The sequence below is a fragment of the Chanos chanos genome, chromosome 14 (genome assembly GCF_902362185.1).
Source record: "Chanos chanos chromosome 14, fChaCha1.1, whole genome shotgun sequence".
NCBI classification, from domain to species: Eukaryota; Metazoa; Chordata; class Actinopteri; order Gonorynchiformes; family Chanidae; genus Chanos; species Chanos chanos.
The window spans coordinates 11,146,473-11,172,133 of record NC_044508.1 but is presented as its reverse complement, the minus strand read 5'-3'; the positions used below and the strand labels follow the sequence as shown (position 1 = coordinate 11,172,133).

Here is a 25,661-nt window from a genome sequence, read left to right as displayed (position 1 = left end):
GAGCAGAGGTTTGTTGTGAATTATCTCAAAGCAGTGTTTCATCTGTCATTCCAGTATGTCAGTGTGTGTGTATATGTGTGTGTGTGTGTGTGTGTGTGTGTGGTGATGATGATGTATGTCTGTGTGCGGGCCTTGCTCTGAATACTTTCACAGTATACATTTAATGAGGTATTATGTGTGGAATGTGGCAACAGACCACAAAACTACATAAAGGAACAAAGAGGGTTGGCAACAGTCGACTCAGGATATTACACACATGGAGGTGTAAGGCCATCTCATCACTCAAACATGGCACTGCCATTTCTGGAACAGTCCTCAACATGTTACAGTGTCCAAAGAATACAGCAACTGAAAGGGGAAAAAGAATTATTGTCCCTGTTTCATTCTCTATTCTCTCTCTCTCTCTCTCTCTCTCTCTCTCTCTCTCTCCCCCTCTCTCTCTCTCTCTCTCTCTCTCTCTCCCCCTCTCTCTCTCTCTCTCTCTCTCTCTCTCTCTTCATTTTTCATGGTAGTCTTGCTTAAGGTTAACTTTTTATCAGAAACTCTCTTTCTCTGCTACTCTCTCTCTCTCTCTCTCTCTTTCTCTCTCTCTATCTCCCTCCTCTCTTCATTTTTCATGGTAGTCTTGTTTAAGGTTGACTTTTTACCAGAAAACTCTCTGCCACTCTCTCTCTCTCTCTCTCTCTCTCTCTCTCTCTGTCTATTCTCCTTACTTTCTCTCTCTCTTCTATCTGTTGCTCCTCCCCCAATGAAACACCCACAGAGCCCATCCAGTTTCAGGAAAACAAAACACTCCATCCCCCTGAGGGCTTCCCTTTTTGCATTATGCATCCTCAGACGGAGACGCAGGTAAACAAGCCAAGCGGAACGCATTATGATATATTTGTTCTAGCCTGCAGTGAACTGGATGGGTGCATGATTTAATTACACGTCGCCTGGCCATTCCGCTACAGTCGAGGGAGGGTGAAGGTGGATTTGTTTGGGTTGCCATGGCACCTTTGTGCTAGGCCATGTTGTTAATTGCGTTTTTGATTTTTTTTTTTTTCCTTTTATCTTTGAGATACAAGCAACATGGCCTCAAGGCAGTTCAACCTTGAGTATTTGCTGAACTGCCCATTTGTGTGAAAAGCAGTTAAGGGCTGAGACAAGTCTGAAAAATAGATATGATTTGTCTTCGACCAAATGAGGTGAAAAAATGTGGAGGGCAGTTTTGTTTAGTGTACTCTTGTAGCAGGTAGGCTGTAAGTAAGCAGTGAATTGTTTTCCCAGGAAATCAAATGTCACTCGCAGACGAGTTCTCGGAGTGACAATACAGAGTTAATTCTCTCTCCATCTCTCTGTTTCTCTCTCTCTCTCTCTCTCGCTCTCTCCCTGTCTCTCTTTGTGTGTGTTTGTGTGTGTGTGTGTGTGTTTGTGTATCTCTGTCTCTTTCTGCTCACTCTCACTCTGTTTAGCTCAATTCAGTTCAATTTGATACAATTCAATCAGTTCAGTTCCTTTCCAGTCCAAACCAGCCCAGTCTTGTTCAGTTCAATTCAGTTCAGTCTGACTCAGTCTGTTCTCTCTCTCTCTCTCTCTCTTTCTGTCTTTTCAGGCATGCCCAGTTTCATCAAGTCTCCAGATGACCAGACGGGCATTTCTGGGGGTGTGGCCTCCTTCGTGTGCCAGGCAGTGGGCGAACCGAAACCGCGCATTACCTGGATGAAGAAAGGCAAGAAAGTCAGCTCTCAGCGATTTGAGGTGCGTCCAGCCCTCCTCTCTCCACTCTCTCACTCACTCTCACTCACTCTTTCTCAAGGTCTCTCTCACTTTCTCTCACTCACTCTTTCTCAAGGTCTCTCTCTGACCTGGATGGAATGTGTGGTTCACAGTTTCACATATTTCAGTGACTGTCCATGTTGCATTACTCTTAAGTTACTTCTTTCCATTCACTCTTGACCACAAGTTTAGCACTTACTACATATAAGATATTTAAAAAAGAATCCAAATACCTCCAAGCGAGGTGTTTCTTTGACTTTTTTTAGACATGTACCAACTTATTTGAAATACAGTAAATGAATTAGTCCAACTGAGTCATGGAAAAGTACCTGAGCAGCATCCGTCCATCAATTATATCAAACCCTTTTTTACCTCAAGCTAGGCCTATCCATCGACCAAACCATTTCTCAACGCACGCTGCACTCACACCGGGTGTGTTTTCCTCGTGTTGATTGTCATAAAACTGACAGACAGCTGAGTTAGAACCTCAGCTCTCCATGTGTCTGTTTCTGCTGCATTCATCGCAGTAGGAACAGAGCATTGGCTGCCAGAGCTCGGACTCTGGCTGTAAAGGAGGTTTTGATGTGAATCCCAGCACAGGGGTAGAAGCAGAGACCTTTTTGCTCATGTCTGGTCTGATGAATAGTGAATGTCCTCCATCTGTTACCTAAAAGCCTATCATCTATGTGACGACAGTAGACTCGAACCAAGTTTGAATTACGGGACTGTGTAAGGGGTGTGTGTGTGTGCATGTGTGTGTGTGTGTAAAGAGAGACAGAGAGAGATAAGAAGGAGGAGAGAGAAATAGACAAACAGAGAGAGAGAGAGAGAGACTCCCTCTGAGAGTTGGCATTTGTGAAGATAAATGAGACCCATCTCCCACATGTTTGCATCCTCAGACTCTTTGCCACTCAGAAACATTAAATGTCAGGCTGTTTTTTAACTGGTTAATAAAGTTGACCTGTCACTGGCTGAAACTGCTCTAGCTCTAGTGTCAGTTTTGGTGGACATAACTGCCTTGTGTTGCTAGCCAGTCTTACTCAATACTGCTGATCTCAGCTTGTTTTGAGCTTAACTCTTGAATGCACACATTCAGTATAAACACTGGGCTTCATGACAGCAGTGAGAACCTCACACGCAGCCATACTTACACACGCACACACATATACACACACAAACAGACACACATGCGCGCACACACACATGCAAGCGCACACACATACACACACACGCACACTCCTTCAAAACCAGTGGAGAGCAACAGAGCTTTGCGTGTATTAGTCTCTTCATCAGTAATGAAACTGCAGCTCTCTCAATGGCAGATGTCCCAGCATGCAAAACAGTGATCAAAGCCAATCATGGCTGTAGGCTCCATTCCACGTAAAGGCAACCAATGAATGTCGGTTTGATTTGTGGTCGGACTTTTTCAGTGATGGTATTGGCGTTTGATTGGCCATGCTGGATCTCGATGCTGTTTGATCGGCTGTCTCAGACGGTAATCCTGCTCGATCCACTCTGTCTTATCTCCTGCCAGGTGATTGAGTTTGACGACGGTTCGGGATCAGTGCTGCGGATCCAGCCCCTGCGGACGCACCGAGACGAGGCCATCTACGAATGTACCGCGACCAACAGCGTGGGAGAGATCAACACCAGCGCTAAGCTAACCGTCCTGGAAGGTACATTTTCACTCACTTCTCTACCACACATACATATATGTGTTTGTTTGGGGGTTTTTTTTTCCTGGTTCTGTTGTTATTCGACTGGTCTCAGTTCAGTCCGTGTGAGTTTTGGTGGATCACACACGCAAGATTCTGGCTCACCATTCCTCTGTTCTCCCTCTCTTTTTCTTTCGTACTCTCGCCCATTATAGAGTCCATTTAGGAAAAAAAAGAAAAAAAAAAAAAAACGGGGGCTGGGATTTTTGTGTTTTGCTAGTAGCTGTTAGATGTTTTCTGAGATTAAGAGCCAGAATGTGGCTTGACACCTATTTGATTATGCTTGTCAAGCACGAATCTTCAATAATTGATTTTTACTGTTCTCTCTCTGTAGGTGGGCTTTTTTTTTTCCCCCCCCAAAAATATATTTTTCTTTTTCTTTGGCAGCTGGAAGATTAAAGTTGATGTGCAGCGGCAATTATTTCATACACGTTCAAAACTGTTACAGATTCGGACGTCTCCCTCAGAAGCATCTCCCTTTTTTCCTTTTCTCATTTATTTATTTATTTATTTATTTATTTATTGGCTGGGGAGGGTGGGGTGGGATAGTTTTTTTTTTTTTTTCCCATGTCACCCAGGAATGCATTCTCTGGAGTTGTAGATGAGAAAGGAGATAGCTGAGAAAACTTGGCTCTGGAAACATAGCTTGAGGCTGTCACGCGAGGGAACAGCAATTCATTCTTTCTCTCTCTCTCTCTCTCTCTCTCTCTCTCTCAGATCTACAGAGTTTTGTGTACGATGTGTGTTCTCGTGCTTAGATAATTGTCGTCACTCCTGTTTGATGAGCAGGAATTCGATTGCAGTCAGAACTGGCCGGCTGTATTTGTGTCCATGCAAAGAGTCCTTTGTTAAAAAGGCCTGCAAACAACAAACATATTTTGTTTTCAATTTGTAAATCAGTTTTTTAAAATTTGAGTTACTTTTTTTTTTTTTTATCTTACCAGGCAAGTCCATTTGAAACATTCTCCCATTTTCTGTTTGATGGAGAAGTTTACTTTTTGTTACATTTTTTAGTTGTTAATATTATCATCCGCTAGTTTTTTAACTGTCTCCATTTCTATGTCTCTCGCCAATCTCTAAATTATTCAGTAGGCCTATCTTATTATTATTATTTTTTTAACTTTCCAGGGAGCGAATAGCACCAGCCATCAGAACAGAGACATAAAAAATTCTACCTGCATATGAAACCAAGAGAGTATATGTAGTTATATCTATGGTCTAGGCCTGAGATCTGTAGGACCAATGTTCTGCAGTCATAGCAGTCAGCCTGAGAGAAGCACCGTAGAATTACATCAGTGTGAGTCATAGTGAGAGACACAGAACGGAGGCATGCTCTAGCCAGTTGATATCTTTTTTTTACTACCCTTTGAATAATGCAGTATCTCGCATATTTTTGGCACCATCTCATTGAATCAGTAATTCTCATTGATTGTTCTGTTTTGCATAAAGCCATATCAATGTGTCTGATATGAGAACAGAAGATTGATACTCTTATCGCACAACTGACCCCCCCCCCCAACCATTTCACTGTCTCTCAAACTGAGGTGAAAGGAAATGCTTGTAGTTAGGTTAGCCAAATGTTCAAAAATGGTACTGCTGAATTATTTAAATTAGATGTTTCTGCCATTTTCTTTGCCCTCAAAAACAATAACATGGATTAGACTCCAGTCACTAGAGGTGTTCCGCATGGAGCTGCATTAGTCGACTGTTTTTCTTCATTTATCTTCTTCCTCTAAGACAGAGACTGGGCTGCTGGGACCTGATGTTTCACAGCTAAGTAGATTTTACACCCAATCTCGCGTAAGCTCAAACCAAACTCTCCATTTCTCCCCTCTCCCTCTCTTTCCATAGCTGTGTTCATCATATTAAAACCTGGATGACTCAAAATGTCCTCAAACTGAACCTACAGTAAAACTGAAATCGGTCTTTTTCGAGTTATTCATCTGCTCTGTCTATGTTAGTTTCAGTCTCTCGTTAGATGGTTTTTCTGTTTCTCCCGACGCACAAGCGTAGAGTCTTGACTGTCATTTGAGACTGCACTCTCTCTGTTGATGTTGCAAACATCACAAAAGAAAAAGAAAAAAAAACTTGCTTAATACTATCTCTGTAGCTTTGCCAAACTCAGAGCTTTGCTTAGATACTCAAAAACACAGAAATTCATGTATGATGGGATATGCTATTTTTTTTTTTTTTTTAATCTTAACGGGATTATTATTTTAACTCCACTCTCACTGGTATCCCCAGCAGAGCACTTTACAAGCTTCAGCAAATAGTTCAACTCGCAAGTCTGCTGTCTTACACAAAACATTATGAACTGAGTCTAATTTATGACTTATTCTCTGTGAGTCTGAGAAAAGTCATATGAGGTAAAAGTCTGAGTTGAGCCCCCTAAGCAGTTGAATATAGTCATATAGTTATAAGTCCCCGTCTCAGAAAGAACACCAAGCCCCACTCTTGAAGCGCCACTGTATACCAATCAAATATCATATTCAATTCACGAAACCTCCTCTTGACATATAACGCCATCAGCGGCCTCCCCACTGATCCTCTCAAGAACACACTTCATCCCTCATACAATGCTCATCTTCAGCTCATCTTTTTTCATTTCTCCATGTTGCTCCTATTTATCTGGTAACTAGGCTATTTATATGCTGCGTATTTTCTTACATCCTTATTCTGTGTTAATGCCATCTTGTCCCTTGAGATAGTGGACACAATGAGTTACAGTTTACACACATGCACATGCATGCGCACACGCACACACACACACACACACACACACACACACACACGTGCACATGAACGCGCGCACACACACACACGCACACACACACACACACACAGGGAGAGAGAGAGAGCAGATATATCACCTTGTCTGTGTGTTATGGAAGCAGGTGCAGGCTAGAACTTGTGGAATATGTCGGTACTGATACTACATGCTGATAAGCTTCGGTTTGAATTCTACTGCCAAGTTCTGTTCCTCAGCACAGAGCACACCTCTACTGAGTTTATCCACCGGCATCTCTGGCTGCTACCCAGGCCTCCTTTACTCAATACCCCTCAGATATCTCTTTGTTTAAAGTATGTTTTTTAGCCACTGCTTTGTTGTTTTGACACCAGCAGAAATTTATGGGGAAAAGCTCACCAGAAGCTAATACAAAACAATTCCACAATCCAGCAATGCACTTCGTCCAGTAATACATCTGTAATGATCAGAGATGATCTGTATTACAGCTGGTATGTTGATGATAATGGTAATGTTGGACTGACGCTAACTCATAATCTGCCATTTATGAGAATTAAGCCCAAAATAATGTGTGTGTAGCCTCTCTCTCTCTCTCCCTCCCTCCCTCTTTCTCTATGTGTGTGTGTGTGTGTGTGTGTGTGTGTGTGTGTGTGTGTGATGGTACTGATAGTGGTGATAACAGGCAGCCATCAGAGAGCTGTTTTCTACACTGGTTTTTATGTTTATTCTTCTCTCTTCTCTCTACTGAATGGAAAGATCAGCCCTTTTTGTATTATCAAAACTGTCACAAAACTGTAGTTTGGTAATGCCATTTCCCTGAATACCTTCCATCTCTCATATTCAGCCTTGAAGATTATACTTCTATTTATCTACCTAGCACTGTGCAGTCAGAGTAAAAACACGCATAGAAGTTGAAACTCTTCACACTGGGATGTTGTAGGTGACAGTAAACAGACAAATGAGACCTTGGATAGGATATAGTGTGTATAATGACATCAGTATGCAGTTGTCCAACCAGTACACAACCTAACTGACACCAAACATCAGAAAATGTCAGCAATCACACCATGGTACATAGGGCCTATTTGTGTAATTGCATTGCACAGGTGGGAGAAATAAGTAGGAGTTAGGGAAAAAGAACACAAAGTCTGTGGAAAATGACAAACATACATTATGTAGTGAGTCAGAGGGTTTGAACCAGCCTTCACATTGTCATTAAAGAATTCTAATACATAAATGAATACAAGGTGAGGATCTTGGCTCGCTTTACTAGTACGGAGCAGTGAATCTCTCTCTCTCTTCTGCTCTCTCTCTCTCTCTCTCTCTCTGTGGCTCTCTCCTTCTCTCTTTCCTTCTCTCTTTCTCTCTCTCTCCACCAACCTCTCCTTCTCATTCTCTCTTCCTCTCTCTCTCTCTCTCTCTCTCTCTCTCTCCATCTTTCTCTCCCCATCTCTCTCTCTCTCTTCCCCCCCCCCACCTCTCTGTCTGTCTGTCTGTCTCTCTCTCTCTCTCTCTCTCTTTCTGTTGCTCACACACATGCACCAAACTTGAACCCAGTCGCTGATCCATGTCAGAGGGTTTAATTTGTGTGTGTGTTGGCAGAGCTCTTGGCACCCTGCTGCGTGGAGAAGAGTGGCAGAGGAAAGAGGTTAGGAAAATAGCAATTATTCAACTAAGAGTCTGCAGGGCACTGTCATAGCCTTACCCAATTACTCCCCTAATCTGCCTGGTCAGAAACACACTCCTCCCAACTACAAACCTACCCCACGGTCTCCAGGGTGGCCCTGCCCTATCTGTCTGTCCGTGAAACATGCCGCATCTAGTTCGCTTCCATTTGGATGGCGCGCGAGGTAGCAGCCCAAAATACTTGCTGTCATTTCTACTCTATGTATGGATTTATCATTTAAAGTGCAGGAATGCAGACGCAAAAAAAAAAAAAAAAAGGAATTTAGAAAGGGTAACAGCTACGGAGAGAAAGGGTTAGAAACGAAGGTTTGGGATGAAGAGAGGGGCAGGAGAGAGCGAGGGAGGAATCAAGGTAAAGAGGAAAGGACAAAAGAATCACAAGAGGAAGAGAGAAAAGAAAAATAATGGGGTTGGAATGAGAGAGAGCGAGAAAGAGAGACCACAGAAGAGGGAGAGAGAGACCAAAGAAGAAGGAGAGAGAAAGAGAGGGGGGGGGGGGGACAGGCCCAGAGGGCAGTGTTGCCTTGGCTATAATAAATGACTGTGGCATAATTAAATATGAATGATGGGAAGTGTTGAGCAGGTGCGTCATTGCTTCGTGGAGCACATTTACGACAGTCAGAACATCACGTGGACTCCACAGTGAACCATCACAGTGACTGTCACGCCAAAAGAGCGCCCCTCCTCCCTCCAGCGGGTGAGAGCGTCAGCACTTCTCAGACACAGAAATGCACACACACGGGAAAGTATCCAGGGAGCACTTCACTCGGAATAAAGTTGGCCCGCTCGTACATGCGAAAGCGCTAAGCATCTAACTTATTAATTTTGATGAAGCTACAGAATTCAGCGCCATTTTAGTGAACTGCAGCATGCAAATATTTGGAGAGAGGTGAGAGAAAGAGAGAGAGACGGAGAGAGAAAGTCAAAGAAAGAGAAAGGAGGGGGGGGGGCGAGTGGAAAGAGGGATGCTCAGAAGATCAGAACCATGGATAAGGAGGACGTGCCGAAACCAGCAGAGCTTAAAAGAGGGGGTGGGGGGGGGGGTTCCTCTCATAGATACCCATAAAAGCAAAACTGTGATGAAGGGGTGGAGTGTTCATGACTTGTCTGGACATGCTGATACCCAGAACACACACACACACACACACACACACACACACATACACATGCAAACACACACACACACACACACACACACACATCGATCTAAACTCAATTCAGCGTGTACGTCGTCTTCTGCTGTAGATTTAAGAAAATGCTGTGAAAGTTCTGACGGATCTGATATTGTCTAAAATAACTAGATATTTCACTTTAGAGGGTCATGCTTTGTTCTAATTTGCATTAATGAGCACGGTCTCTGTTGAAAAAGGACAGGAATTGTCTTAATTAGAAGTTGTCTTGGAGTCTGAGGATGTAGACAGGTCCTACAGGAATATTCTCTGTTGACTTAAGAGTCTTTAAAAAAAAAACAAAACTCTTTAATCCATTTCTTGCCTACTCATTGTCCTTATAATAATTCACCACCCTGGAACTAAATTTACCTCAGAACAATCACAACTGGATTCCTTTATTTGCTGAACATGCGGTTATGGCACAAATTTATAGAGACTCTTCAGTTAATTGATTTCATTATCAAAATGATGGGTAACAGAATGGAAGGAATTTACTCAGTGTTTCAAAATGCTCCTTTTAAATATTGAATTCGATGCATTTTTATGGCTCTAATGAACATATCAGGCTTTTGGAGATAATAAACCATTTTAATGAGACTCGTCCTTTGCTTGGAGAATCCATATAAATGCAATCTTTCTTTCTTTTTTTTTTATTGCTTTGACACTTTGAAATAACGTTGTCAGGGTTCAGATCTCTTGGTGCATTAAAGCAAGCTGACTTTTAAAATGCAAGCATCCAAAAGCCGAAATGCATTTTCAGCGTTGAGTAGAATCGACCAGATGAAAATATTCCAACCGCTTTCCTGCTCTCATTTTTACCGCTCTCAGTCTGAAATACAGCCCTCCTTAACCGAAGTACACCATCAATTGTATGAATTCAGACAAGGTACTGGGAGATGTAGATGTACTGGAAACTAGATCTAAGTGAATATCACCGAACCTAAATTCATTCTTCTCTCAGCTCTGACTTTTGGATGCATGTTTCTTTAATAGGACATGGAATAGTGCATAATTATGTTAATGTGTGGGGTTAGGAATGTTCCCCTGCTAGCTGGACTCAAACCGGGACCGTGAAGGAACACACCGACACTAGTGAGAGCACAGAAGGTTTTAATGTAGTGTGCAAAGGGAGATTCCCATGGTTCAACACAGTGCAGCCAGTCCAGCAGAGTCTGCCACAGACGACTCTCCAAGCAACTTTTTGAGCACAGCTTTTTAAATATGTAGCAGATAAGAAACATGATGCAGTGTGACAGTACAAAAGATTATTTAACTTCTTGTCCTGACAACCATTCTGTCAACGAAGTATAATATATACAGAACCCATGAGTCACGCACTCTGAGGGATTCATATGTAAGTTGTGTGTTTACAGTATACCTGGAATGACTGATATGTGTGTCACATAAGGGACCAAATATACAGAGAGAGAGAGTGAATGGGTATGTAAGTGTGAGAGCAAATGTATGTGTGTGTGTGTGTGTGTGTGTGTGTGTGTGTGTGTGTGTGCGTGCGCTCCTTGAGATGGGAGTATATATGATTTCCAAGCTGAATAGAGCAGAGTAAGGTATTTGTTAAACTAGGCATAATAGCAAAATAACAAAATAAAAAAATCTATATCGAGAAACATTCCAGTTTTATCAGGATGTGAGTGGAGACAGTGCTGGCAAACTGAGTGGGCCATTAAATGTATTGAAAATCATGCCAGTGGTTTTATAAATCTGGTCCAAATGATCCAAACCAGTGTCATAATACAGTAAAACAGTCTGTCTTACTGACTAATACAGCAGGTTTCCTCTTAGCCTTTTCCCCTCTAATTTCAAAATGGGGAAGAATTCTGTACGACTGCTCTTTTCTTTTAATTTACTGCTGTACGACTAAAAATAGCTGCATTCGTTTAATTTCCTTCAAAGTGCAGAGAGTATGACTAATACCAGAGAAAGAGCTGTCTTGTAACCAAAGGTAATTTTCTCACACATGTATTCAGTGACATAGGATCCCTGAAATCCTTCATAATCTGGAGACAGAGACTCTGCCTAATGCTTCAGGCCAAGGTCAGTTATGTCTGCTATGCCAGTCTGGCTTAAACGTTTTGAATTAAAGAGGGTGGGGGGTGGGTGGGACGGGGGGCAGTTACAGACACAGTCACATGCGCATGCAAAATTATGACAAAAAATTACATGATAATTGATCAGGCCCTTTAAATACTTTCACCAGTAATTGACAATTATACTACTTCTGCTTGTTGTGGACTGAATAATATTTCATATTCAGATGGACAGATAGATAGATAGATAGATAGATAGATAGATAGATAGATAGATAGATAGATAGACAGACAGACAGATAGACAGATAATACATAATTACATAAATATTAGAAACACTTAATGTGAAATATTTCATACAGTGCTGTCTTATATTTCCTGCTGTCCTTTATAAATGAGAAGATACTAGCCACACTTTATGAACTCTGTCCTCGTCAAGCTAACCCTCTGCTGTAATAATAACTTTTACATTTGTACCTCAACACAAAATTCATCAGTTCAGGACATGGCGTTACGTAAATGTTTCTTTGAATATTTCAGCAGTGCGTTATGCAGGGACAGCTTAACAAAACAAGCATAAGAAATATGAGAGTTAATATTTTCCCTAATAATTGCTAACTGTATGTTTCATTACAGGCTCTAGGTTTTCTAAGACGCCGGCCTTACTTCTTTTGTTGCTTTTTTTTTTTGCCCATGAAAACTTTGTTAGATCATTCTTCTTTTTTTAAAGTCATATTCAGTCATTTTTATTTCATTCATTTCATCCTCTTCTGCCTTTTGTTGTTACTGAATGCTGCTGGCATGAAGAAAAGTTTAAAGGAAAGAAAACTTCAAAGAATGTGTGATGTAAAAGAAAAGAGGCATACTCCAAACTGTAAGGTCTGATTCTGCTGCTAGCTAGCTTCCTCATCCACCGTTAGCCGTAGCAACAGAAATCTCCACCTGTAAGGCAACAGGAGGAGAGTCAAATGGATAATCCACCCTGCAGGAAGTTGGACTGGTCTGGCATAAAGCTATCAAGTGATTCTAGTGCTTAACTGTTCAATTGTGGTACTAAATATTTTTTAGTCAGACTACTCCACGATATTCCACTTCCCCTTGGAAGGATTTTAGTGCCCTATATTACGTACAAATTGCTGAAAAGTCATGAAACCATTGTAAATTTCTTTACACCCAAGCAACTTTGAGTAAACAGTTTTTTTTTTTTTCTATTTTTTCATGCAAAAAAAAAAAAAAAGCTTGCCGAACTAAATTTAATTGAGCTTGCTTGAGAATGAAAACAAACACTGAATTGGGAGACACTGAATTTTTGAAGTGAAACACATTTGACTCAAAGACTTACATTAGCATCTTTATGTGTCAGCTCTATAAACTGCTGTAGAGGAAGTTGTGAAACACAGGGAATGTAACTGAGTCGATGTGTGAGAGTTTTAAGGACAGTAATGCCAGAGGCTAACCGTAAATGCTACATGTGTGTTTCCCACCCACATGTCAGTCTGCATGGAGCCACTGTGGGAGACCTGGGTCAGAGGCCACTGACACGATTTGGCAAACGTGTCATGAGCTGCTCTTCACGCACCTGTTAATGTCAGAGCAGGAGTACATCACAAAGGTGTGAAAGATATTCTGTGTGTGTGTGTGTGCGTGTGTGTGTTTGTGTGTATGTGTGTGCATGAGTGTGTCTTTTTGACTCTGTGTCTCTGTGTGTGAGTGTACGTTAGAGAGAGAGAGAGAAGAGAAGAGAACTATAAAAGTCAAAACATGACCTGTCTATTTTAAAACAGCACATTGCTTTGGGGTGAATTTGCCTTGCTTGTATGCATGTATACATTAGTGTCAGTATCTCCTTACAGTTCTTGTTTGTTGAAAACCTGCATTGTGAGGTCTTACAAGTCAGTTCCACTGGCATCCAGAAGCTTGGAATGCGTGCTGGTTTAATGAGGGGAGAATGAGTGACCTAAGCTTGCTCATGTAATCACGTCCTGCTTCGTCTGAGGCGTCGGGTTTCCCAGCCAAGAGAGTGATATTTTCTTACAGGAGAGATTGCATAAACATCATCATCACACAAAAGTACTGGAGTTCTCCTTCACACGCACAGTGTGGATGGAATTCTATCTGCTGCCTTTCAAATTCCACAGCATGTTTCTCTCTCTCTCTTTCTCTCTCTCTCTTTCTCACGTCGTGATTGTGTCCTCCACCAGATTAACCTGGGAGAGTGAAATGGAGGGAAAGATAGCAGGCCCTAAGACCGAAATGAGGGAGGTAGGGTGAAAGTGAGAGACAATGAGGACAGCTCTGAGTGAATGTGGACCAGCTCGGCTTTGTTATGTAAAAAGAGAAAGAAAAGACAGAGCGCTGCGCTTTCGTGCGTTCACGGTACCTGCTGTTCCACTCTTCCCTTTTCTTTCTTTCTTCTCTCTCAATTCCTCTGAAAGAGAGAGAGAGAGAGAGAGGCCCCCACTAATGGGTCTTATCATAAGATGCCATCAACCCCACAAAGAAAAGAATGGCATGGGGTAGAGGAGAGAGATTATGCAAGACAGTATGGAGAGTTGATAAAGTTCATTGGATTTTGGAATCACATCATGGAAAGAAAAACAGTTGTTGCTCTGTGTGCAATGTGTTACACTTCTCATGAATAAGGAAATTCTGTGTTTATGAATAATGTAGATATCAGAATCAAACTGACACATTGCTTCCAAGAATGTTCAAATGCTCCTAAAGAGCTTTGTTTGTTTAGTCAGAATAGGCCTTTGGATGTGATATTTGTTTGTAAACAGGGTAATACCCATAATAATGCATGTATACTGCTCTAACAGTGCTCTAACAGTGAGGCTGTTTGGCTGTGACAGACGCGAATGCCACCCTTTCTCCCTCTCTCTCTCTCTCTCTCTCTCTCTCTCTCTCTCTTTCTCTCACTCTCTCTCTCTTTCTCTCTCTCTCTCTCTCTCTCACTCATAGCCTGAGGGCAAAACAGAGAGAACACACGTTCACACAGACACACATGCGCGTGCACGCGCGCGCACACACACACACACACACACCTAAAGGAATACTGTGTACAAGCATGCACACAAATACACACACAAACACACTCGTGCACCCACACACACGCACCCTTGACATCGTTACACCCCATTTAAGTGAGTGCTTCCGCTCATTAATAATTCATGTTACATAACACATCAAGCATGAGAGAAAAAAGCATCACTTTTGACAAAATATTTTACTTTTGTCAGGATTCTGGAATCGCTGTTTTACAACATTTATGCTACTGAGAAAATGCCAAAACACTGACATCAGGGTCGTGAGTCAATACAAAGGGTAGGGTTGTTTTGACCTTATGTTACCAGACCAGCATTTTGTTTTCTACACAGGAGAATGATGTTTTGTTTTTTGTTTTTTTTGTTTTGATTTGTTTTGTTTTGTTTTGTTTTGTCATGTCAATGCAGCTGTGACTTGCTAAGGGTCAGTGTGATGGAGTGTTTGTATGCTTCCTAGTGTACAGACGTGTTTTACGGTTATAATATTAGAGGAGAGGAAGGATCTGCCCCCCCCCCCCCCTCACCCCCCACCCTCTCTCCCCTCGCCATGGAAACGAACGTTCTGTATAATTATCCTCATCCATCACCAACACATGAAGCACACAGACAGGCCAACAGCCACCGTCTTCTCAATACACACACACACACACACACACACACACACACATAGCTGAGATGGACTCTCTCTCCCTCTATCAGGGCAGTCTACCGGGACTGTAAGTTAATGGGGTTGACTGGACCCTCGGTAACCTGTATTAGTCCCTGAGTGCCTATTTTGCCTTATATAAACAAAACACAGCAAACATGTGTTAAATTATCTCCAATACTGAATAAACATGTGATCCACTTCATGGTGGTAATGATATGCATCATCTGTACCTGTGGACATATTATATGCTGCTCTGTGTGTGTGTGTGTGTGTGTGTGTGTGTGGTGTGTGTGTGTGGTGTGCGTGTGTGCGTGTATGAGTATGTGTGTGAGTATGCATGACAAATGGCAGTCTGGTTGATTTGGAGAATGGAAACACAGACCTGCATAGCTTGATTAAGAACTTATTGGATGTGCCAGGATCCCCTCTCTGGTAATTAGCAAGCAGGAGGAACACACACACACACACACACACGCACGCACACGCGCACACAACCTTGTCTATCCAACTTCCAAATCCACTGCCTAGTACACGACTTTACCAATCAGTTAGAGACATTTTTCAGCATTAGTGTGCATAGGCTCAAAACGCTTAAGCTCACCAGATCTATAATACTAGATTTTTTCCTTTGTGGTGTCAGGTCTCTCTTCATTCTGTACCATAACTGGATTAAAACTTGTTAAACATGTCAGCCACACACAGAAAAGAGTGACAGATTACACTGTTGTAAGGTGTGTAATGCACCGTTGAGAGGAGATGTCTTACTCAGCGTTTTAAAAAATAAAGAAGAAACAAGGCAATTTCACTTACTACACAGTACTACCTGCAATGGATTAAAATATGGCATGATGAAAGTCAAAAAATGCAGATCAGAATAAGTTGGGAATAAATAGAGTTTACTGGTAGTTTTATGTCTTGTAGGGATGACTGTATTTGTATAGAGTTGTGTGAGAATGTATGTATTTGTGTGTCTTGGTGTGTATGTGTATGTGTTTTTCCTCTGTAAACCTTTTCTCTGTGTGTGTGTGTGTGCGTGTGTGTGTGTGGAGGTGTGTGGGGGGGTATGTTTCTTAACTTTTCAGTCACTTTTTTAGGCACTTCTGTTTTGAAGGGATTCCAGGCAGAGTCCAACTTTCAGAAGCTGGAATTTATCTCACATTAAACAGGCTTCAGACACACATACACACACGGCGTGCACACACACACACACACACACACACGGCACACACACACACACAAAACCCCACGGGATTGCTGAGGTCTGATAAAGAAGTAATTAAAACTGCTGGATTTTCTTTTTGTAAAAATAATTTATTTTCCAAATTTCCCCTTTCCTCCATGCAGTACTCCTGTGACATTGAGAAGTTTGTATTCATTAAGTATTTCTGTCTTTGTGTTCTGGAAACTTCCTTTTTTGCATATAGCATTTTTTAAGTTTACGTAGATTTCCCCAGACAGTTTTCGGAGCATGAGAACTAAAAGAGTGCAGAGACTCCTAAGATTTTCAAGAAGGTAGCAACTATAACCCAAGGACTTTTGAAGTCTGGGGGAATGATGTTTACCACACTCAAACTCGGCTTTACTGTATCAGCCCCGACCTGACCTCATAGCAACCGCATGACTCATGGACACCAGGACATGTATGAGTTTCAGAACAACAGTGTGACAGGTCATCACGATCCAGGTCCCATCACTTACACGTTACAAACTACACCTCTGATCTAACTAGACCTACAAATCACAGACCACTTTTGGCTGTGATCGGTGCCTTCACCTGTACACATTGTAAATGGAGCCCACAGATTCATCTGGTTTCAGGGAAACTCAACATCTCCTTGTAAGATTCCATTGCTTCTTTTATGATATCATTACCACATCCTTCGTTTTATTTTAATGACAGAATAGAGAACTACAGGGGCTCTCTGCTAAACTTATTCTCTATGCCCTAACGAACACAGACAAGTCTTTACCAGTCTTCAGCATCCATCCATCCCAAATGTACTGGGGCAAATGCAAAGAAATCCGACTCTCTGAGGAAAAAAAAACATGGGTTATAAAAAAATATAGTTTATTTTAGTGATCAGTTCTGTCCTGGTCATCTGTCTCCTAAGAGAAATACATTTATGTGCTTGTTTTTAATTTCATAAATGCTGTAGATTTTTTAGATTGAGATATTTCATGCAGAATAGCACCCATTTTCTCTTTTATACTTACAGGCATCGGTTTTTCAGAGAGGATTAAGACTAGGTTCTGAAACTGGATCATCTCTATTAAAAATTCAAAATAATTCAGGACCAATCTAAATTCTTGTCCAGGAATCCCATCCATATAACTTGATTAACGTTAGCTTGTGCAAAGCAAACTAGCAACCTTCAGTCATTGGCCAATGTATTTTTAATGCACCTATCATTTGGGTTATTAGTCTCCACATGTAAATGATGTTAACATATGGAAATGGTGCTAGTAATTCTGTCACAGCTGAAAAGTACAGCAATATTAAAGCTGAGTAATGATTCAAAAATGAAAACTTGAGTTCATACAGTCCTGCAAGTAAACTGACATTTCCTGCATCATTCTCATCTGTGACATAATGCGACAGAACACGAACTCACAGAGACTCACAGAGACTCACAGAGTCACAAATAGACAATGCGAATGAAAGCGTGTTCACTAAGCGTCGCCTCTAAAGCTTTAAACGCTAGCCGAAAAGCAAACCCTACTGACTTCTGGGAGACCTACAGGGAGACTTCTTCAAAGCATCGAGTTCAAACGGCAGCCATTAAAGGCTCATTAGCAACTGAGATGCTGTGTGGGAATGAGTGTGTGTGTGTGTGTGTGTGTGTGTGTGTGTATGTGTGTTTGTTTATGTGTGAGAAATAGAGACAGGGAGAGAGAAATTAACTATGCAAATAAATTCCTCCAACAAATGATCTTGGTTTAAAAAAAAAAAAAAAACCCAAAGAAACATGAAGGTTGAGAACATGGTTGCGACTGGAGCTTTGACGGGCGTGATTTTTTCGGTGAGGAGAGGGGGTCATCTCGACCTCTGCCTTCACTTTCTCTTCAACACGTGGTCATTATGATTGCCCAAGCTATATTCCCCTTTGCAATGCCCCCAATTACTGAGATCCCATTAGACACGCTGTGTCATGTCTCTTCTCCGTAAAAATTCACTCCTAAGAGTTCCGCTTCGAGCCAAAGACACACTAACACAAATACAAGTTGGCCTGACCCGCACTGTCTGATGTCTGGTAACATGTATATTGATCTTGCCCACGCCACTTATTACTTCGAAACTGTCTGAATCCATGTTTTTTCCTGGTGGTATGATGTTGTGTAGTGTCAGTTGATTGTTCATTGTTGCAAAACATCAGTGGAAAAATTGAATGGCAAGCTGTTTAAAAAAAGACAAGTGACCTTGCTAATCGGAGAAAAAAACAGAAAGAGAGAGACACACACAAAGAGAGAGGGAAAGAGAGAAGAATTCAGTAATCTGTCTATCCTTAGGACTTAAAAATGGCTTTATCAAAGAGTATCTTGCAGAATGTGAGAGATAATCAATGTGACTGACAGAATCGTTGTGTTGAACAAGTGTTACTGTATTCCCACACTTCGCCCGAGGTTTAGGACCACTATGTGGTCCATGCTCTTTTCAGTCTGTCTCTATTTTCTCCAAGTCTGTCCTAGACTATTATAGAAAGGTGTGAGCTACGGTGGGCTCCTCTCACTTTAATTGGTGACCCTGCTGTTTGCATTTTTCTCTCACTCTCTGGAAAAGTATTTTAGAGAAGTTCTTTGCCTGAGCTGAGGGGTTTTTTTTCGTGGCGGCTCTTTTGTCTCATCCGCGTGGACACTTTTCTCCTCGCCCGCGCCGCACAGACTCCTCGATGCAAAGCACAGCTGTAACTTCTTTTAATTTGGTATAGAAGATCTTATTAAGACCAAACTATTTCCCCAGCAGGAGTTTTGGCATCTTCTTGATTAAAGAAAAGCGGAGGGGGTTCCGGGTACGTGTGCGCGGCTGAAGGCGTAAAAAAAACGTATCCAGAGGAAAAAAAAGAGAAAAAAAACAAAGTGAGATAGAGAGACTGAGAGAGGAAAAAGAGAGTTCTTCTTGAAGTGATCACTTTGCTATGGTGCCTAAGCATTTTGCTTTCTCCTGTACTGCCAGTGGAAATGGAAGACGAGACCTTTGGCAGTAATTAAAATAGCGGCAGCCCGAGGCAGAGGATGAGTCCTGCTGTACTGAAGCCAACAGTAAAGCCGGGCTTTCGTGTGAGGTGATACAAGGGATGACCTGACTGGGAAAGCAGTCAGAGAACCTGGATTCTCCTGTGAGATGGCACACAGGTGACCTGACTGGAAATGCCTCATTTAGTGTCAGTGTAAATACCATTACACAGGGTCCAGGAGGGGGTACACGCTGTTCCACCAGAGAAATAGGTCCAATCTATCTCGAATGTGCATGCCCACGCTGAACAACATTTCCTACATTTAACAAACATGAATGGTGAAAGCTAGTTTCAGTAATAACTTTTTTAACGAGATTTTGCGTATATAGATCAGGGTAAGATGTACTGTTTGTTGATTAAGATGTCTACATGACAGGGCTTTCAGGCTACCCTGTAGGGCTCTCTTTAAAGAAACCTAAAGCATTGGAGCAAAAGAACTGCAGATACACTTACTCCCAGGCACAACCATTTCAAATTTACGTTTTTAGGATCCTTTCCACAGGTGTGCATTAATATAAGGCATAGTATACCTGAGAAAAAAAAAAATGGTCGAAATATTTCTGTTTACGAGCTTTGTTTTCACGTATCGTTTTGTAACTGAGCTGCCACTTTCTTTTAACAGTGAGTAACTAATAAAGAGGTAATCCCAGCCTTGAAAAGTAGCATGAGAATTTCCCTGTCATTTAAACCATCAGCATCTTTTCATGTTCTAGGTATTTGCTTTCAGACAAAAATCCTGTGGGAAAATCCTGCATTGTAATTGATAGCCTCCTGGAACCCTTAGGACCACCTGTCAACTCCATATGCTATGGAAAGTTTAGATGTGTGAATTTTGCAAGGAGCGAGTACCTTGGCCCCTCTCAGAAGATTGAAGAGTACCAGAATGCTTTTAAAACAACTCCTTGAGTCTCTTCCCAAATGGAAAATAACCTTGATGCTCCTAACAATAGACACTGTTACTGCTTTAAAGCGTCTCAGCAGAAACCTTGTTAGCTTGTATGAATCCACCTTTTCTATTTGATTCGCCTGTCTGGCTGTTCATGTCCAGCGACAACAATAAGAAGGGACATGCCCAAGCCTGTTAAATTGCTTGGAACATGTTTTCAAAGATTTTTTTGGAATTAGCATTAAACTAGATTTTAATCTGTGAGTCCTCGGGACGCGTGTCATCAACTTTCATGTCTAAATTTTTATCCTCGAACTTCAAGTCTAATGAGCCAGGCGCCGGGCTACCCGGCTAACACCCCCCCCCCCCCCACCACCACCACCTCCAAACTGGTTTTCTGTCTCTGCCGATTATGTTTCACTGTGCTCTCACAAGTCTCGTGTTGAGTTCTAGTAGGAATATTCGACTAAGGCTTTGCCAAACACCTTGTGACAAAACAATAGAGTCACTGTGGGGATCTCCCTCATGTTCACTGAGCTTCAAGATGCGACACTGAGGTCACAGACAGAATGAGAATGAAGACTGTGTTTTCTTCATTATATGTAAGGTAGGGCAAGAGATGCTGCCTTGAGTGGTCAAAAGTTGAGGGAGAAATTCTTGTAATCAAATTGAAGACCGGTCCAAGAGAGGCAGTTGAACTCTACCACAAGGCCAGACGACTGGAATTTTAACACTCGTATCCAAAGGTTTCAGGTTGCAATGCTTTATTCAGTTGTTTTTTTGTTGTTGTTTTTTTCGCCGGTTTCTGTGACAACAGGCTACCATAAGGCAAATTAATAGGAGAAGTCAGGAGGCGACGTGTTGGTACACCGTCATTTCTGATGCGAATTCCTCTCGACTGACCGCCTGTCAGCTTTGTTACAATGCCAGTGCTCTTTGTGTGAAGGGATTAGACGTGTGGGAAGTGTAATCCCCAGTGTCAGAAATTCCATTTAGAGTTAGGCAAAAAAAAAACAAAAAAAAAAACGGGTGGATTCCTCTTTTGTTTTCCTCTGAAGGTACCATAATTGACAAGTACATTTAAAGCTAGCTATTACAGGAGCAAGCTGTTACCTCAGATCTGTAGCACATAGATCCAGTGACAAGGGGCAAATAAAACCACATATGGGTAAAACTGTCATTACTCCTTTGTTGTTAAATATGCTACTAATGCAATCATTGTCATTTAGCCTTCACGGTGCTACCCGAGACTAGATGGGGGATATTGGATTTCATAGCAGACTGGGGAGTTCTTTTCTTCTTTTTTTTTCTTTTTCTTTTTCTTTTTTTTTTTTCTCTCCTAGAATTCCCCCCCAAGTGGTATGACATGTTTTCTTCTTCTTTGGGCTGCCTCTGAAAGCCCCTAGGGAAAGTGATACTTAGCTGCCTCATTGCATGAGTGTTACGCAGCCTGGGAGACTCTTCTTTGCAGGTAAAATGAAAAGGAGGTGTTTTTGTCTGATTTCTTTTTCTTCACACAAACTCCTTTCAAGGTTTTTTTTTTTATTTTTTTTTACTTTTTTTTTTTTAACGCACTCCCATTTAAACCTCAGGGCCTGCTGTTAAAAGAGCCGGAGAGGCTTTGCTGGAAATATTGCAGTTTTGTGTTGCACTTTGGAATATCGAATGGCATAAGTGGCTTTAAACATAAGCACCTATTTTGATTCTTCATTTCAAAATGAAAATGATTTGAAGCATTGACGGTATGATACACGATGAGGTGTGAACTGTGCTTAGAAGACTCCAGTTACTCAAAATCATCCAAACTGCCTCCCAACAATAACTCCTAACAGAGGTTGTTAAAATTTTTCACAGAAATCGGGTTTTCTGTTTTCTCAGTGTGTAACTCACAGTATAGCAAATCTCTCAGTTTTGTTTTGTTTTGTTTTTTTACCGCCTTGTCTGGTACTATGAAGGTTTAGTCCTTGTAGCCTTTATAAGAACTTTCCTAAAATGTGTGGAGTTGAGTCATCCAGCAGCAGGGTTAGTATGCTCTGTTGTTGTTGTTTGGGTGTGTTCTCAGTGGATGCCATTACCAAATCTCAGCCTTGTCTTCTCCAAGCACAAAGACCTTAGCTACCTCTTCACGGGTCTTCCCTCCACACAAAAGCCTTCCACCATAACAGCTCGAAACAACAACAAAAGGAGAACTGTACACACTGTTCCTGCATGATGAGAATCTCCATACCAGTCTTTTCAGACATTCCAGTGTTTTCCATTGAGAGACTGACCTGACCCGCTCTGCAATGCCACAACCCCCCCCCCCCCCCCCCCCCCCCCCGACACACACACACACACGCTGCCACCCCTTTGTGAAAGCCGAGTCTAAACTCTTCAGTGCAGGGTTTCCCAACTCTTGGCTATACTGTTGAGAGTATTTTAGTCATTGTGTGTCTGACTGTAGAACACGTACCACTGAACAGAAGGTACAAATGGATTGAATACTGGTTCTGATGTACAGAAGCATGTCAGTCTGTAGGTCCTCACAGAAAATGACTGTAGGAAACAATCAGCTGTGAAGAGTTTCAACCCCTGAAACAGGAAGATATAGTTAATGCTTATGTTGATCCTCTGAGGCTGAAAGTTTGCTACTAATTTACCATGCCTATTTAAGAGATCTTTATCTTTATTATTTATTTTTTACAATCCTTAATTTGGTATGCATTCAATAGATTCTCCCTCTGTTTGTGTACAGTGAAAGACAGATAATATGTCTCACCTTGCTACACTCCCTGCTTTTCTCATTGACTAGGCTTGACCACTGCCCAACTCCTAACAGAAACTCAGGTCCACTTCTGAGTACCACAGTGATGAGGCCTCACTCTTTTCAATAGACTGGGAGTGAGTTCAAGAAAGGAAAGCTCTTTCCATCTGATCAGTTCCTGCAGCAGTTGTCTTTACTTTTTCTTTCTTCTCATGTGCTGTATGTCTGATCTCTTAGAGTGGTTTTCGATCTGTACAGCCTGAGTAATACTGTTACCGAGAAAGAGAGAGAGAGAGAGAGAGAAAGAGAGAGAGAGAGAGAGAAAGAGAGAGAGAGAGAAAGAGACAGAGGGGGAGAAGGAGAGAGAGAAAGAGCATGAAATGGAATTCTTTAGTGTTGGATTTATTATGTTTCATTCTTAATTTGGAATGGGCTGGTATTTGACCACACTTAGCCTTTCAGATTATGTGAGCAGGAGAAAGGTTTCTGGCTGTATCAGAGGCCCAATATAGCAGGAGTGAAATCGACCGGTCTCACCCTCGCGCCTGCCACACATCCGTGACGAGGAACACCGTGGACGGATTAGTCATGCTTTAGCATTGGTGATATTTACACTAGCACAGGATTTCACACAGTTAAAAGCGGACCACCCCTCGGTCTTAAGACGTGCAGCTTTGGGCACGAATAATCAAATCACACAGGCGAGACCTTGAGGATGGTCTCACATGTCAAGATTTGCGATTGGAGTGTGGTTCTCGTGAAAGCCTTCATCACGTATCTTATTCTCTGTTTAATCTACTCTGATGTGTATGTGAATTTTCCAATGTATTTCTCTTGTCTTTTTTTTTTTTTTTTTTCCAGAGGACCAGCTTCCACATGGGTTCCCCAGTATAGACATGGGTCCACAGCTGAAGGTGGTGGAACGGACCCGAACAGCGACCATGCTTTGCGCCGCCAGTGGGAACCCCGACCCAGAAATCTTCTGGTTCAAAGACTTTCTGCCCGTTGACATCAACAGCAGCAATGGCCGCATTAAACAGCTACGATCAGGTACATGAGTCCACCCCTTAACACTCACAAATCTCTGAATGAAAGGTACCTTAGTATCTACAGACAACTGCTTTTTTCTGAGAACATCTGAGAACAACACGGAGGATAACTGACAGTCCTGTTATTTTTTCAAGTGTATCGTAGGGAGTGAAACAGGCGGGTAAGGATGCGATATAAAATCAAATTTTTGCCTCTCATTTTATAGGCCATTAAATGATAAAAATATAAAAAATAAGCCTATGCATGTTCTATTTTTAACTCTGAGCATTGCTCGTTTTCTGATAGAGCTCCCCTCACAAATACAGAGGGTTTCGTTTTAAGGGAGCGTAGTGAATACAGAGAACCAGGCCCATCAGCGGAAGGGAAGTCAAGCGGAAAGAAAGAGAGAGATAGTGAGAGAACCCCTGAGCCTGAGATCTGTAGTTTAGGAGACGTCACAAATACACGAGCTGCTCGGCCCTTCGTCCATAAACACAATCTGCTTTTTCATTTATAGAAATAAGTTTTGAAACCTGAACCTAGAGGAAATCTCAATGTGACGCATTTGTAAATGGATCGATAGTCCACATGGCTCTCCACTGGACGGATGTATTTCAGCCATCACCACGGAATTACCATTCTCATGTGGCTTGTTCTTACTCTAATTTGGAGAAGGAGCAGGAGAGAGAGCACGAGAGAGAGCACGAGAGAGAGAGGACAGTCATTCTTTGGATAAGTCAGGGCTTGACATTTACTCCAAAGGTTTCTCCCATTTATAACCAAGCCCCTAGGTAAAGACAGACACGCTTGCTATGGTGACACATGACAGCAGAGCAATTTGTTTCAATTAGGTCCATATCCCCATGTCAGTTCTTCGTTCTTCCTTGTTATCAAGCCCAAAATGAACACATTCCTATTTAAACAATTCATCTCTGAAATGTAAACCGAATGGATTTCCTTTCATCGCTGGACGTTTATGTAAATGATTTGTTTTGATATAATCCATTATTCCATTCTGATATGAGGGGAATTGCTTTTAAATAAGCAATACGAGTCAAGCACCGTCATTCTATCAAGAAATGCTAATAGAAACTATTTTCAATTTATGACCTCTGCACTCCCAGCACAAAGTGACAGAAAGAAAAAAAAAAGAAGAAAAAAAAATATAGTTCTAAATCCTTTGCACACAGCGTGACCTAATCCACCCTAGAACATGTCATTGCGGTACTGTAATTACTGTCAGGCCAGTCAAACCAGGGATTCATCATTGGCCATCGTTGTTCATCGATCAGCCGTGCGTTTTTAATGCGGGCCACATGATAAGCAAACAGAGACGATTCACACCAGGATCTGATAAGCAGGTTGGGAGTTGGAGGGGGAGCGGATTAATGTCTCTAGCAGTGGCTTAATCCTTCAGCCTCTTTCTGGGAAACTCAGCCAGACAAACCGAACACTACATGAAATGAGTTGAGTAACATCTAGAGCCAAGAAACTCAAGCTAACGCCCTCCGGCCATTTTGTACATCAGCAAGGAGCTATTAGTGTCCAAGGCTGTAGTCTCTCAACTCTCCACGGCACACGAGCCGAAAAATAGGTTCAGCGTTATGCTCTACGCAAGTCAGATGATTAAAATTTTGTGTAATGCCCAAAGAGGACACATAAAAACCAAATTGATTTATTCAAGAGAAATTTTTCATTTATCTCATGGCTACCATTATAGATAGTTTTACCTTTAACTATCTGTACACAGAATAAAGGTCAGGAAAAACTTCTCAAATTTATCGCTGTTGGAGAAGTGAGCAGTAACACCGTTTGGGGAAAAAGAAAAAAATAAACAGATGGTTTTTGGGGGAAAATAACTCACCTCAGGTCATGGTGAAAACATAGTAAAAAAAAAAAAAAATCATTACTATTTTTCACGATGACTACGCTACACTGCAGACCTACTCAAAAGAC

At 41.8% G+C, this 25,661-nt stretch overlaps 1 protein-coding gene across 8 annotated transcripts in view; it reads left to right on the top strand.

Annotated features, from left to right (window-relative positions):
• Window positions 1-1,596: 1,596 nt before the first annotated feature.
• ptprfa (protein tyrosine phosphatase receptor type Fa) overlaps window positions 1,597-25,661 on the top strand; it is a 90,495-nt gene continuing 66,430 nt past the window's right edge. For all 8 annotated transcript variants that reach the window (XM_030792062.1, XM_030792063.1, XM_030792059.1 and 5 more), the window contains exons 1-3: window positions 1,597-1,740; window positions 3,293-3,434; window positions 23,538-23,726. In XM_030792062.1, coding sequence (XP_030647922.1) covers window positions 1,597-1,740; window positions 3,293-3,434; window positions 23,538-23,726 — 475 coding nt within the window. The remainder of the gene's footprint in view (window positions 1,741-3,292; window positions 3,435-23,537; window positions 23,727-25,661) is intronic.